Below are 14,611 nucleotides of genomic sequence, written 5' to 3'. Positions count from 1 at the left end.
ACACAGCAGGCGCTCGGGGAACATTCACTGCATGAGTGAATGGGTGCCTGTATGGGTAGATGGATGGATGAAGGACGCTGGGAAAGGAAGGAGGGAGGGAAGAGCAATCCTACCAAAGCCCAACTTATCTTAAAACCTCAACTGTGGTAAACCCAAAAGAGAACCTAAGATTAAACAGAAAATACCTCTGGCTACGCGGCTCATCGTAAAAGCCATACGCACGGTATCATATACTAGGCTCCCAGAAACAGCAGAGGAAAAGTAAAGGCTCTGAAATCAGGCAGGTTGGTTCCGATCCGGGCTGGGATGTCGGCAACAGTGTGACCGTAGCCGAGTCCCTTTATCTCTGAAACTGCTGCCTCAACGATCAAACGGGAATAATTAGCGTCCCTGCCTCAGGGGACTGTCAGGAGATTCGACAAGATCACGTACGTAAAGCGGACAGCGGGGCTCAGCAAGTAACGGGCACTCATTTTATTTTACCACCACGGGCAGGCCGAGGCCCCCAGGCACCTCCCAGGCCTGAACCGCTCTGGAAACCCCCCGCTCGGACGCAATCGTCCACCCCTGTCTCCAACCCTTCCTCAGCAAACATTGCTTCTCCTGCAACCTCCCCAGGAGTGGATGCTTCTCTCCCTTGTACTATGGGCCTGGAAATGTATGAGCACCTGTGCTCTTCAAGGACACTTCCAGACCATTCTCTCTCTTCCCTAAAAACTCCAGCTTCACAGCTCATGCTGTGAGACTACACCACTGACAACACCTGCCTTCCTGCAGACACCCACCGTCCCGATTCATGGAATCCCTCGAGATTCATGGCCACCGTGGCCCCCGACTGCCCTGCTCCTCTCCACCCCTCTATGGCAACCCCCCCCCCCGCCGAGTTGCCTATTCTTGTATCCAATTTCTCTCCTCCATTCTCTCCAGAACCCACGCCAGTAGCCCTGCCCGCTCCATGGAAACAGCGCCCTTCAAGGTCCCCAAAGGACTCCCCCAACGCTAAATCCCAAGGCCAAGCCCCAGTCCTTGACTTACTTGTCTCACTAGCATATCCGACATAGCTAATCTGCTCCCCACTCGGCTTCGGGAGGCCATGCTCCCTGGGCCGCCCACCCCACTGGCTGTTCCTTCTCAGGCCCAGGCTCGGTTCCCAGACCTACCTCCTTTGTCTCCAAGCCTCAGAGCTTCAAATACCGCAACATGCTGACCTGGGCCCAGACCTCTCCTCCAACAGGCATCTCAAGAGTTCCAAACCAGACCCCTGAGGCCCTCCGAGCCTGGCTCTCCTCAATCCTTCCACCTCTGGGTATGACATCCTTCCCATGGTTCACATTAAAAGTGATCCTTTAGGACTTCCCTGGTGGCTCAGTGGTTAAGAATCCGCCTGCCAATGCGGACACAGGTTCGAGCCCTGGTCTGGGAAGATCCCACATGCCGTGGAGCAACAAAGCCCACGCGCCACAACTACTGAGCCCGTGTGCCACAGCTACTGAAGCCCACACGCCTCGAGCCTGTGCTCCGCAGCAAGAGAAGCCACCACAATGAGAAGCCCGTGCACTGCAACGAAGAGCTGCCCCTGCTCGCTGCAACTAGAGCAAGCCCACACGCAGCAACGAAGACCCAAAGCGCAGCCAAAATTAAATAAATAAATAAAATTATTTTTTTTAAAAAGTGATCCTTTAAAGCAGAGGCCTGCCTACTTTTCTTCAAAAGCCAAATAACGAATATTTGAGACTGCAAACCCCGGGGTCTCCATCACAACTACTCAACCCTGCATTACAGCGCAAAGGCCATCACAGACAACGCGCAAATGAATGCAGGGGGCTGTGCTCCCATAAAACTTTACAAAAACCCACAGCGAGCCTGGTCCACAGGACACAGTTTGCCAATCCCTGCTTTAAAGCATAAGTCAGATCACGTGACTCCGCTGCTCAAAACCCTCTGGCCGTTTCCAGCCTTACCCGGAGTAGAAGACAAAGCCCTAGACTGCCTATGAGGGCCTAGCGGGTCTACCACCACCCTGACCCCTTCTCCTCCTGGTTCCGCCCGAATAGCGCCTCATCGGGGAGGCGCTCTCTACGACTCCACGTACCTTAGCAAACCCGACCCCCGCTCCACGTTACCCGTGTCCTTCACCAGCTTTATCTCCCTCCACAGCACCGATCATTTCACACACGATACATCTGCTCACGGCTTACTGCCTTCCTACCCCTGTGATATACAAGCTGGACACAGACTCGGTCTCTTTTGTTCACTATCTCCCCAGTGCCTGGCACACAGGAGGACCTGATACATCCTTTCCGAATAAATACATAAAAGACCACTGTTGCCGTTCTTGTTATTGCATGCTGTTGTCATTCGCTTAGAGCAGAAGTTCAAAATCAGGAGTCAAGGGCTTCCCTGGTGGCGCAGTGGTTGAGAGTCCGCCTGCCGATGCAGGGGACACGGGTTGGTGCCCCGGTCCGGGAAGATCCCACGTGCCGCAGAGCGGCTGGGCCCGTGAGCCATGGCCGCTGAGCCTGCGCGTCTGGAGCTGGTGCTCCGCGACGGGAGAGGCCACAGCAGTGAGAGGCCCGCGTACCGCAAAAAAAAAAAAAAAAAAAATCAGGAGTCAAGAGAAGGGCTCTTGTGGATTCACGAGCGCTCTAAAGATGATGGACGGTGCTCCACGCATGAGAAGGCCCTCAGCCTCCCCCAGACTCTCAAAGGGGCAACATCTCTTAAGCACCACTGTCTCGGGCTAGAGGATCCCACTGACGTGCTCCCTCCAAGTCTAGGAGTCTCACCCTGATACTCTGTAACCCCAAGGCTCTCTACTTGGGGAGCTCCCAGGAGAGCAAAGACAGCAGATTCCAAGTGAGTAGGGAGGCAGGTCACTTCTAGAAGCCATAAGGTCAGTAGGGTTTAGAATGAGCCCCGAAGAACCCGAACAACTGCGGCCTGGCCATCCAGAGAACCCTGCAAAGAGGACTGAGGCCTCCACAGATGGAGTCCCCAGACAACTGCAAGTGAAGGGGGCAGTGACCTCACGAGGCCTGGGAGCACGACCAGTCCCCCTCTGCCCCCTCTGGAATAAAATGAAAGCAACAAATGAGCTTTCCTTACCGTGTTCCCTCGATTGTATATTTGTCAAGAGTCAAGATTAGTCACTGCAATTCATGAAATTTATACTCAAACGTATTGCAATTCCAAACAACGCGGCTGACGTTTCTGGCCGTCCTGTCACGCCGTTTGTCTTCTCGCAGAGGATACGGTTTCCTTGGTGCTTACCTTTCAGGAGCGCTTTTTCTGGTGCTGGCCTCCCCTCCATCACTGCTTCAGCCAGAATTAACTTCTGGTGACGTTGCTTATTGTGACTTTTAAACTCCTTCAGCTCCCCCTGCTGCTGGGCCACCACCTCCTGGGGGGCAGGGAGCTGGCACACATTCCCTAGTGGCCGCGATGCTTTTATCAGGATGGGCAAGCGGGACTTCTTCACGTCCTGAAAGTACACCCAGGGAGACAATGAATACACTTCCTCTGGTCGCACAGTCAACACGCTCGTGCCAACCTTATAAAACAGGACTCAAAGTGCCTGTCCAGATAACGGCACCTCCGTTTGTCCCCCGGCCTGCAGATCTGTGTCTTGGCAGGTCCCCCCTCTGACTGACAAGTGCCAAGCTGTTCCTCCCTGACACCCTCTTAAGCCCGGCCGTGTCTCTCTGAACGTTCCAGATGCTCCCTACACGGCAGTCCTTTTCCCCACACAACCTTCTGGGAAACGTTTTCTAGCTCCTTATCTATTTCCTCACTTCCCACCCTCTCCTAAGCCTAAGTCAATCTGCCTCTCACCCCGCCAGGCCACCAGAACCACCCCTTACTAAGCTGTTCGGGGGCCACTAGGTGCCTAGTCCCATGGCTATTTCTCAGGCCCAGGGCTCCGAACCTGCCCAACCTACACATTTCTGACGGCCCACCAGCCCTCCCAAGTCAACTGAAAGCTGGGCTCCTTCATTCTATCACCCCAGGCCTGCATCCCACAGCTCCAGCACTCAGACGACCTCTGTCTCGGGGAATGAGACCACCCTCCACTTGCTGCACAGACAAAAACTGGAGCCATTTTTAAAATCCCCTGAGGGAACTTGCACAAGCCTCTTAGATAGCCTCATCCACCAGAGGGCAGACAGCAGAAGCAAGAACTACAAGAGGAAAAGGCAGAGGGCTATGTACCAGATGAAGGAACAAGATAAAACCCCAGAAAAACAACTAAATGAAGTGGAGATAGGCAACCTTCCAGAAAAAGAATTCAGAACAGTGATAGTGAAGATGATCCAGGACCTTGGAAAAAGAATGGAGGCAAAGATGGAGAAGATGCAATAAACGTTTAACAAAGACCTAGAAGAATTAAAGAACAAACAAACAGAGATGAGCAATACAATAATTGAAATGAAAACCACACTAGAAGAAATCAATAGCAGAATAACTGAGGCAGAAGAATGAATAAGTGACCTGGAAGACAGAATGGTGGAATTCACTGCTGCGGAACAGAATAAAGAAAAAAGAATGATAAGAAATGAAGACAGCTTAAAAGACCTCTGGGACAACATTAAACGCAACAACATTCACATTATAGGGGTCCCCGAAGGAGAAGAGAGAAAGGACCCAGGAAAATACTTGAAGAGATTATAATCAAAAACTTCCCTAACATGGAAAAGGAAATAGTCACTCAAGTCCAAGAAGCGCAGCAAGTCCCATACAGGATAAACCCAAGGAGAAACACATTGAGACACATAGTAATGAAACTGGCAAAAATTAAAGACAAAGAAAAATTATTGAAAGCAGCAAGGGAAAAACGACAAATAACATACAAGGGAACTCCCATAAGGTTAACAGCTGATTTCTCAGCAGAAACTCTACAAGCCAGAAGGCAGTGGCATGATATACTTAAAGTTATGAAAGGGAAGAATCTACAACCAAGATTACTCTACCTAGCAAGGATCTCATTCAGATTTGATGGAGAAATCAAAAGCTTTACAGACAAGCAAAAGCTAAGAGAATTCAGCACCGCCAAACCAGCTCTACAACAAATGCTAAAGAAACTTCTCGAAGTGGGAAACACAAGAGAAGAAAAGGACCTACAAAAACAAACTCCAAACAATTAAGAAAAGGGTCACAGGAACATAGATATTGATAATTACCTTGAACGTGAATGGATTAAATGTTCCAACCAAAAGACACAGGCTTGCTGAATGGATACAAAATCAAGATCCATCTATATGCTGTCTACAAGAGACCCACTTCAGACCTAGGGACACATACAGACTGAAAGTGAGGGGATGGAAAAAGATATTCCATGCCAATAGAAATCAAAAGAAAGCTGGAGTAGCAATACTCATATCAGATAAAATAGACTTTAAAATAAAGAATGTTACAAGAGACAAGGAAGGACACTACATAATGATCAAAGGATCAATCCAAGAAGAAGATATAACAATTATAAATATATATGCAACCAACATAGGAGCACCTCAATACATAAGGCAACTGCTAACAGCTATAAAAGAGGAAATCGACAGTAACACAGTAATAGTGGGGGACTTTAACACCTCATTTACACCAATGGACAGATCATCCAAAATGAAAATAAATAAGGAAACACAAGCTTTAAATGACACAATAGACCAGATAGATTTAATTGATATTTATAGGACATTCCATCCAGAAACAGCAGATTACACTTTCTTCTCAAGTGCGCATGGAACATTCTCCAGGATAGATCACATCTTGGGTCACAAATCAAGCCACAGCAAATTTAAGAAAACTGAAGTCATATTGAGCATCTTTTCTGATCACAACGCTATGAGATTAGAAATGAATTACAGGGAAAAAAACGTAAAACACACAAACACATGGAGGCTAAATAATAGGTTACTAAATAACCAAGAGATCACTGAATAAATCAAAGAAGAAATCAAAAAATACCTAGAGGCAAATGACAATGAAAACACGATGATCCAAAACCTATGGGATGCAGCAAAAGCAGTTCTAAGACGGAAGTTTATAGCTATACAAGCCTACCTCAAGAAACAAGAAAAATCTCAAATAAACAATCTAACCTTACACCTAAAGGAACTAGAGAAAGAAGAACAAACAAAACCCAAAGTTAGCAGAAGGAAAGAAATCATAAAGATCAGAGCAGAAATAAATGAAATAGAAACAAAGAAAACAATAGCAAGGATCAAGAAAACTAAAAGCTGGTTCTTTGAGAAGATAAACAAAATTGATAAACCATTAGCCAGACTCATCAAGAAAAAGAGGGAGAGGACTCAAATCAATAAAATTAGAAATGAAAAAGGAGAAGTTACAACAGACACTGCAGAAATACAAAGCATCCTAAGAGACTACTGTAACAAGCCAACTCTATGCCAATAAAATGGACAACCTGGAAGAAACGGACAAATTCTTAGAAAGGTATAACCTTCCAAGACTGAACCAGGAAGAAATAGAAAATATGAACAGACCAATCACAAGTAATGAAATTGAAACTGTAATTAAAAATCTTCCAACAAACAAAAGTCCAGGATCAGATGGCTTCACAGGTGAATTCTATCAAACATTTAGAGAAGAGCTAACAGCCATCCTTCTCAAACTCCTCCAAAAAACTGCAGAGGGAGGAACACTCCCAAACTCATTCTATGAGGCCACCATCACCCTGATACCAAAACCAGACAAAGATACTACAAAAAAAGAAAATTACAGACCAATATCACTGATGAATACAGATGCAAAAATCCTCAACAAAATACTAGCAAACAGAATCCAACAACACATTAAAAGGATCATACACCATGATCAAGTGGGATTTATCCCAGGGATGCAAGGATTCTTCAATATACATAAATCAATCAATGTGATAAACCATATTAACAAATTGAAGGAGAAAAACCATATGATCATCTCCATAGATGAAGAAAAAGCTTTTGACAAAATTCAACACCCATTTATGATAGAAACTCTCCAGAAAGTGGGCATAGAGGGAACCTACCTCAACCGAATAAAGGCCATATACGACAAACCCACAGCAAACATCATTCTCAATGGTGAAAAACTGAAAGCATTTCCTCTAAGATCAGGAACAAGACAAGGATGTCCACCCTCACCACTATTATTCAACATAGTTTTGGACATCCTAGCCACGGCAATCAGAGAAGAAAAAGAAATAAAAGGAATACAAGTTGGAAAAGAAGAAGTAAAACTGTCACTGTTTGCAGATGACATGATACTATACATAGAGAATCCTAAAGATGCCACCAGAAAACTACTAGAACTAATCAATGAATTTGGTAAAGTTGCAGGATACAAAATTAATGCACAGAAATCTCATGCATTCCTATACACTAAGGATGAAAAATCTGAAAGAGAAATTAAGGAAACACTCCCATTTACCACTGCAACAAAAAGAATAAAATACCTAGGAATAAACCTACCTAGGGAGACAAAAGACCTGTATGCAGAAAACTATGAGACACTGATGAAAGAAATTAAAGATGATACCAACTGATGGAGAGATATACCATGTTCTTGGATTGGAAGAATCAATATTTTGAAAATGACTATACTACCCAAAGCAATATACAGATTCAATGCAATCCCTATCAAACTACCAATGGCATTTTTTATGGAACTAGAACAAAAAATCTTAAAATTTGTTTGGAGACACAAAAGACCCCGAATAGTCAAAACAGTCTTAAGGGAAAAAAACAGAGCTGGAGGAATCAGACTCCCTGACTTCAGACTATACTACAAAGCTACAGTACTCAAGACAATACGGTACTGGCATAAAAACAGAAACATAGGTCAAAGGAACAAGATAGAAAGCCCAGAGATAAGCCCACGCACCTATGGTCAACTAATCTATGACAAAGGAGGCAAGGATATGCAACGGAGAAAAGACAGTCTCTTCAATAAGTGGGTGCTGGGAAAACTGGACAGCTACATGTAAAAGAATGAAATTAGAACACTCCCTAACACCATACACAAAAATAAACTTGAAATGGATTAGAGACCTAAATGTAAGACCGGATACTATAAAACTCTTAGAGGAAAACATAGGAAGAACACTCTTTGACATAAATCACAGCAAGATCTTTTTTGATCCACCTCCTAGAGCAATGGAAATAAAAACTAAAATAAACAAATGGACCTAATGAAACTTAAAAGCTTTTGCACAGCAAAGGAAACCATAAACAAGACGAAAAGACAGCCCTCAGAATGGGAGAAAATATTTGCAAACGAAATCAACGGACAAAGGATTAATCTCCAAAATATATAAACAGCTCATGCAGTTCAATATTAAAAAAACAAACAACCCAATCCAAAAATGGGCAGAACACCTAAATAGCCATTTCTCCAAAGAAGACATACAGATGGCCAAGAAGCACATGAAAAGCTGCTCAACATCACTAATTATTAGAGAAATGCAAATCAAAACTACAATGAGGTATCACCTCACACCAGTCAGAATGGCCATCATCAGAAAATCTACAAACAACAAATGCTGGAGAGGGTGTGGAGAAAAGGGAACCCTCTTGCACTGTTGGTGGGAATGTAAATTGTTACAGCCACTATGGAGAACAGTATGGAGGTTCCTTAAAAAACTAAAAATTGAATTACCATATGACCCAGCAATCCCACTACTGGGCATATACACAGAGAAAACCATAATTCAAAAAGACACATGCACCCCAATGTTCATTGCAGCACTATTTACAATGGCGAGGTCATGGAAGCAACCTAAATACCCAACGACAGACGAATGGATAAAGAAGATGTGGTACATATACACAATGGAATATTACTCAGCCATAAAAAGGAACGAAATTGGGTTATTTGTAGAGACATGGATGGATCTAGAGACTGCCATACAGAGTGAAGTAAGTCAGCAAGAGAAAAACAAGTATCATATGTCAGCACATATATGTGGAACCTAGAAAAACGGTACAGATGAACCGGTTTGCAGGACAGAAATTGAGACACAGACGTAGAGAACCAATGTATGGACACCAAGGGGGGAAAGCAGTGGGGGTGATGGGGGTGGGGGGATGATAAGAAATAAAATAAAATAAAATAAAATTCCCTTTATGCACCTCGCCCAATTGCATCACTCACCAGGTTCCACTAACTCCAACTCCCAGCGTCTATGAATTCTTCTGTCACTTCTCATCCTCCGCGGCCACCCCCCAACTCCAAGATGCTGTAAGCTATCATCCAGGACACAGAAACAGCCTCCTGAGGTGTCTCCCCACACTCATTCTTGCCCTTTCTAACCCACTTGCCATACTGCACCAAAACAGGCAAGACACCCCCGCTCCTGCTTAAAACTATTTTAATTGTTCCCCAGTTCTCGTATGGCCAAGGTCACAGTCTTTACCACAGCCCACATGTTGTGCACTATTACAGCCTGAGTTACTGCCCCTCCCCACCCCCCCAACCTGCAGCCACAGAGACCTCCTATCAGTTCCTCAGAATGCTTTGTTCCTTCCTCCTCAGGACCTTGGCATATGCTATCTCCTCTGCCTAGAATACTTTTTCTTGCCCACCCCCACCTCTCCCACTAATCCCAACACATCCATTAGGACTCAGATCAAATGTGCCTTCCTCAGGAGAACGGGCCTTGATTTCCCTGTTATATACTCACTGCCCCCTCAGAATTCTCCTCAGAAAAAGGTTAGGACCATAATAATTAAATGCCTATGCAATTACTTGTTCTTTGTCTATCTTCTGCACCAGCCTATAAGCTTTAGAATTCATGGATTCTGCATTTCTTATTCATACTCTATCCACAGCTTTGAGCACAAGAACTAGTAATATAGTAGGTGCTCAACATCTATTTGTGGAATGAACAAACAAATAATAACTTAAGAGGCCTAGGACCTCCCTGGTGGCGCAGTGGTTAAGAATCCGCCTGCCAGTGCAGGGGACACAGGTTCGATCCCTGGTCCGGGAAGATCCCACATGCTGTGGAGCAACTGAGCCCGTGCGCCACAACTACTGAGCCTGAGCTCTAGAGCCTGCAAGCCACAACTACTGAGCCCACGTGCCACAACTACCAAAGTCCGCGTGCCTAGAGCCTGTGCTCTGCAACAAGAGAAGCCACCGCAATGAGAAGCCCGCGCACTGCAATGAAGAGTAGCACCCCCTCGCTGCAACTAGAGAAAGCTTGCGTGCAGCAACAAAGACCCAACGCAGCCATAAATAAATAAATAAACAAACACAAATAACTCAGTTAAAAGATGGGCAAAGGATCTGAAAGACATTTCTATACATATGGTCAATAAGCACATGAAAAGATGTTCAAATCATTCATCATCAGGGAAATGCAAATCAAATCATAATGAAATACCACCGCTCCCTACCCATTAGGATGGCTATAATCGAAAAGATAATCACAGTTGCTGGTGAGGACGCGGCGGAATTGGAGCGCTCACATGCTGGTGGAAACTTCTGTAAACTAGCTGCAGCCACTTTAGAAAAGAGTCTGGCAGTTCCTCAAACCGTTAGACAGAATTACTACATGACCTAGCAATTCCACTCCTAGATCTATACCCCGGAGAAGTAAAAACACAGGTACACACAAAAACTTGTACATGAATGTTCACAGCAACATTATTCATAATATCCGAAAGGTAGCAACTGCCCAAATGTCCATCAACTAATGAATGGATAAATAACATGTGGTATCCACACAACGGACTATCACTGGGCCATAAAAAGAAATGAACGACGGATACCTGCTACAGCACGAACGAACCTTGAAAACGTTATGCTAAGTGGAAGAAGCCAGTCACCAAAAATCACAGACTACGTGATTCCATTTATATGAAATATCCAGGGCAGGCAAATCTATAAAGACAGAAAAAAGCTTAGTGGCCGCCTTCAGCTAGGGGTGCGCAGCTGGGGGAAATAGTAAGTGACTGCTAATGGGCTCGGGGCTTCTGCCTGGGATAAGGTTATGTTCTAAAATTGATTGTTGTCGATAATGGTTGGGACCCCGGAGAGGAGGAAATCAGCAAAGCCTCTCAAGAAGCAAAGAAGAAGAAGGAGCCCTTGTTGCACGTTCTAGGATGTCAAATGCTTTCAAGCATGTACTCCCGTAATCCTCGGGTGAACTATGCATTCCCAGAGCTCAGAGGATTACAGAAGTTATTATACCTATTTTCTCCAGATGAAGAACTGAGACGTCAAACAACCAGCCCAGTATCATACAATAAGAAGGCTGGAGAGCTGAGCCTCAGGCTAGCTCTTCAACCTCTACTGCCCAGTTAAGAAAAGTGAGAGCCTTTCTGCCCTGAAATTCCACGCAAGAGGAGAGAACAGGTTCAAGGACAAGAACAGTCTGCGGTGGTGTCAGGGACCACTCGGGAGGAGGTGGACGCCTCATCAAAAAGGGCTGGAAAATAAGTCACTTGCTTGGTCCTCAGACTCCACCAATCTCTATTCTTGGATCCAAATCTGTGTGTCATATGGCAGCAGAGAAGATAGCTGCAAGTGCACAAATGCCAAAGCCAATTTCAGGCTGGAAGGCTGCCGTCAGTCACCCTAACGCCGCTTCCAAAATAACACCACACAAAATGCTACCTTATGGACGCCAAACAGAATCCCACCTACCACCTTATTAAAGATGGCATCCTGGAACTTCTCACTTGGGGACGGAAGGGGGACAGGAATGCACATACCCTGAGCTCCTACCACGGACACGGCCCGAGGCACTCGCCACACACTGCCTCACCGAGCCAGCACGCCAGCCCCGGGTGCCAGGTCACAATGATCCCCTTGGAGCCACTGAAAGTCAGGTGACTGACCCAAGGACTCAGAGCAGGTGAGCGGCGAGGCCCAATGCAATCACAGGTGTATCTGTACAGCCCAGCATCTCGCCTCTGTAACTCAACCAGAAGTATGTCCCGTCTCCCTGTTTCGCCCCTGGGCTGCAAAGATGTTCTTTTTAACAGGATGCCACAGTTCTAGCCTAAGCTCAAGGATTACTGATTCCCTGACTAACCAAAGACCACAGAGAAGACCATTAAATTTTCTTCTACGTTGCATAGACCGGAGGCCAAACTGGTGGTAAGAGAGCTCCTCCCTTCCTGAGAAAGGTGGGGTTACAATATCCCTGTCTGCCTCTAAAACCAGACTCCACTTTACGCCCCTGCTACTCCTCTCAATGGCTGAGTCACTCTGGACAATTTTCTGAGCCTTTCAGAGCTTATATTTCTTCACATGCAAAATGTAGGTAATACCCACCTAACTAATATGCTTGGTGAGAAGATTAACTGTGATGATACATGAATAGAATATCTAGCACAATCCTGGCATATATAGCAGATGCTAAAAAAAATAAACACAGTAGCCTTCCTTTTGAAGATACCAGCAGGAAGATAATTCCAAATGGAAAATGTTTTTCAATATATTTGGGGAAATTAAGTTCATTTGATTATCCAATTTTCCTGAATATAGGATGCCATCTCCCTCATAGATAGCAGGGGGAAAAAAACACATGCACACACACAACATCTAGTTTTCCTAATACACAGGTACAAACTAAACTAGCTGGGGCAGATGAGAGCATCTCTATTCTAGCCAAATTGCACAAATCTGCATCTCGAGTACTGTTGATATAATGGTAGTGTCTTTTTTTTTTTTTTTTTTTGGTCTCTACTGATATCTTTAGAAAACCCTTTTCTAGAAATTACAGTTTTGGTGCATAATTTAAAACAATCAAAAGCAATTTTGCTAATGATATATCTAACTCTCTTTGGTATGCACAAAAGCGGTAATTTACTGGTCAGAAAATAAACTTAATTCTCCATTCTGATGCTATGAAGCAGTGTGCACAGCTGATTTCTCAGAGACAAAACACCCATCAGAAACAAGGAGACCAGTCGCTGGAGCCCTACCACAAACACGACCTCTCTCCTTCTCTCCCAAGCCGCTCCCATCTCCCTGCTATGGGGCCCCTCAATCCCAACCCCTCCTCCCCAGGAGGGTTTTAGTAAAAGGTCCGATCAAACATTGCCAGGAGAGTCTGGTTTTTCACAATCTGGCATATTTGATGGTATCTGAGGAGAAGCATCTAGAGAAAGGATCTTGACTGAAGCAAAATGCAGGCATTCACCCACCAAAGCCAGACCCTACCACTCGGGCCAGCACAGGCTAGACAGGAGCCTGACCCAGGGAAAGGGCACGGCTGTGCAGTCAGGCCCCTCACAGCTGGCTGACCATGGGCACTCGGGACCTGGCTTCCTCACCTTTGCCGGGTGTTGTAAGGATAAGAGAATGGAGACAAAGCCCACAGAACGGTACCTCTAAGACACAAAGTCCATACAAAATAAAACCTAGGTTCTCGTCCCTACCCCTAAAGTCAGGTCATTCCAGTTTTACTGCAACTGGCAAAAGTAAAGGTCCATCAACAGGGGAAAATTATGTAAACTTTGGTACATTCCCCACAGTGGAATTTTAGCAGCCGTTACAAGGAAAGATGTTCCTGATACATAACATGGAACAGTAAGCCACAGACAGATGTACACACATGACTCTGCTTTTATAATGAAAACACACGGATACCATGAGTTATAGATAAATAAGAGAGGGCTGGGATGGGGGAGGAGACAGGGAGGGAGGAAATGCTGGTAACACTTTGGGGAAGTTCAGGATGGACACACACCTCCAGGTAGAGGCCAAGATTAAGTACAGGCAGAGAGAGACACCAGACCTTATACAAATTTTTAAAAAGCAGTGGGATCGGCGGTGATTTTTAAGAAGTTTTTGGTCTATATTTAGTAAGTAACTAAGTAAGTAATATGTGGGGACACTTACTTTTTCGGTCCCCCTGGGGAAGGAGAGGGCAGCGGCCTGCCGCCCCGGCATCCTGCACAAGCTCTCCGGCTGAGGCTTGGCGCCGAATACGGCGTCCATTGGCTTCTCTTCCCAAGGCTCTGTCGTGCCCTCGTGTCCGAATCTGACCGTGTCGCCCTCCACAGCCATGGTCTGCACGGAGGCATCTTTCTGCTCCACCCTGGACACCTCTGCCGCCTTTGCTAGCTGGGCTCCCGGAGGCCACTCGAGTTCATCACGTGGCTTGGAAGACAAGTTGGCCTGGATGAAATGCCCGAGTTCACCTCTTAGCTGAACGGCCATCTGCCCAAGTGTCTTCTCCGTTTTACCGTCAAGGTGTTCTCCCGAAGCTTCCTGCTCTCTCAAGCTTATCTGTTCCAGAAGCAGTTCTCGGAGCACTTTCAGAAGGTCCGGCCTGTTTTTCCAAAAGGGAAGGAAGTGGGAGGACTCAGCTTTCTGCTATGGCCTTGTCACCGACCCACTTTCCTAAGTTTTCCCCATCGATTCTGGCCCAGATTCTGCTGAATTTAAACACAGTGAGCACTTGCCACGTGCCAGGACCCATGCCAACAATGCTATCCAGGTCACCTCAGAACAACCACACCAGGTAGGTACCACATGTCTCCTTCATGGAGGAGAAGGAGAGAACTGATTTGACGCAGGTGCACAGCAAGTGAGGGGGGCACACAGCTACCTGGACGCAGGCTGGGCTTCGGAAGAGCAAACAGAGTCATGAGGTATG

At 45.8% G+C, this 14,611-nt stretch overlaps 1 protein-coding gene across 4 annotated transcripts in view; it reads right to left on the bottom strand.

Moving 5' to 3' along the window:
* The window catches only part of CDK5RAP2 (CDK5 regulatory subunit associated protein 2), a 181,749-nt gene that overhangs the window by 46,194 nt on the left and 120,944 nt on the right, over positions 1–14,611 (bottom strand). For all 4 annotated transcript variants that reach the window (XM_082657379.1, XM_082657380.1, XM_082657382.1 and 1 more), the window contains 2 exons: positions 13,852–14,284; positions 3,271–3,481 (listed from right to left, as the gene is read on the bottom strand). In XM_082657379.1, the coding sequence (XP_082513505.1) occupies positions 3,271–3,481; positions 13,852–14,284 (644 nt within the window). The remainder of the gene's footprint in view (positions 1–3,270; positions 3,482–13,851; positions 14,285–14,611) is intronic.

This window comes from Grampus griseus, assembly GCF_964374135.1.
Source record: "Grampus griseus genome assembly, chromosome: 6".
Taxonomy (NCBI): Eukaryota; Metazoa; Chordata; class Mammalia; order Artiodactyla; family Delphinidae; genus Grampus; species Grampus griseus.
This window is presented reverse-complemented; position numbering and strand designations above follow the sequence as displayed.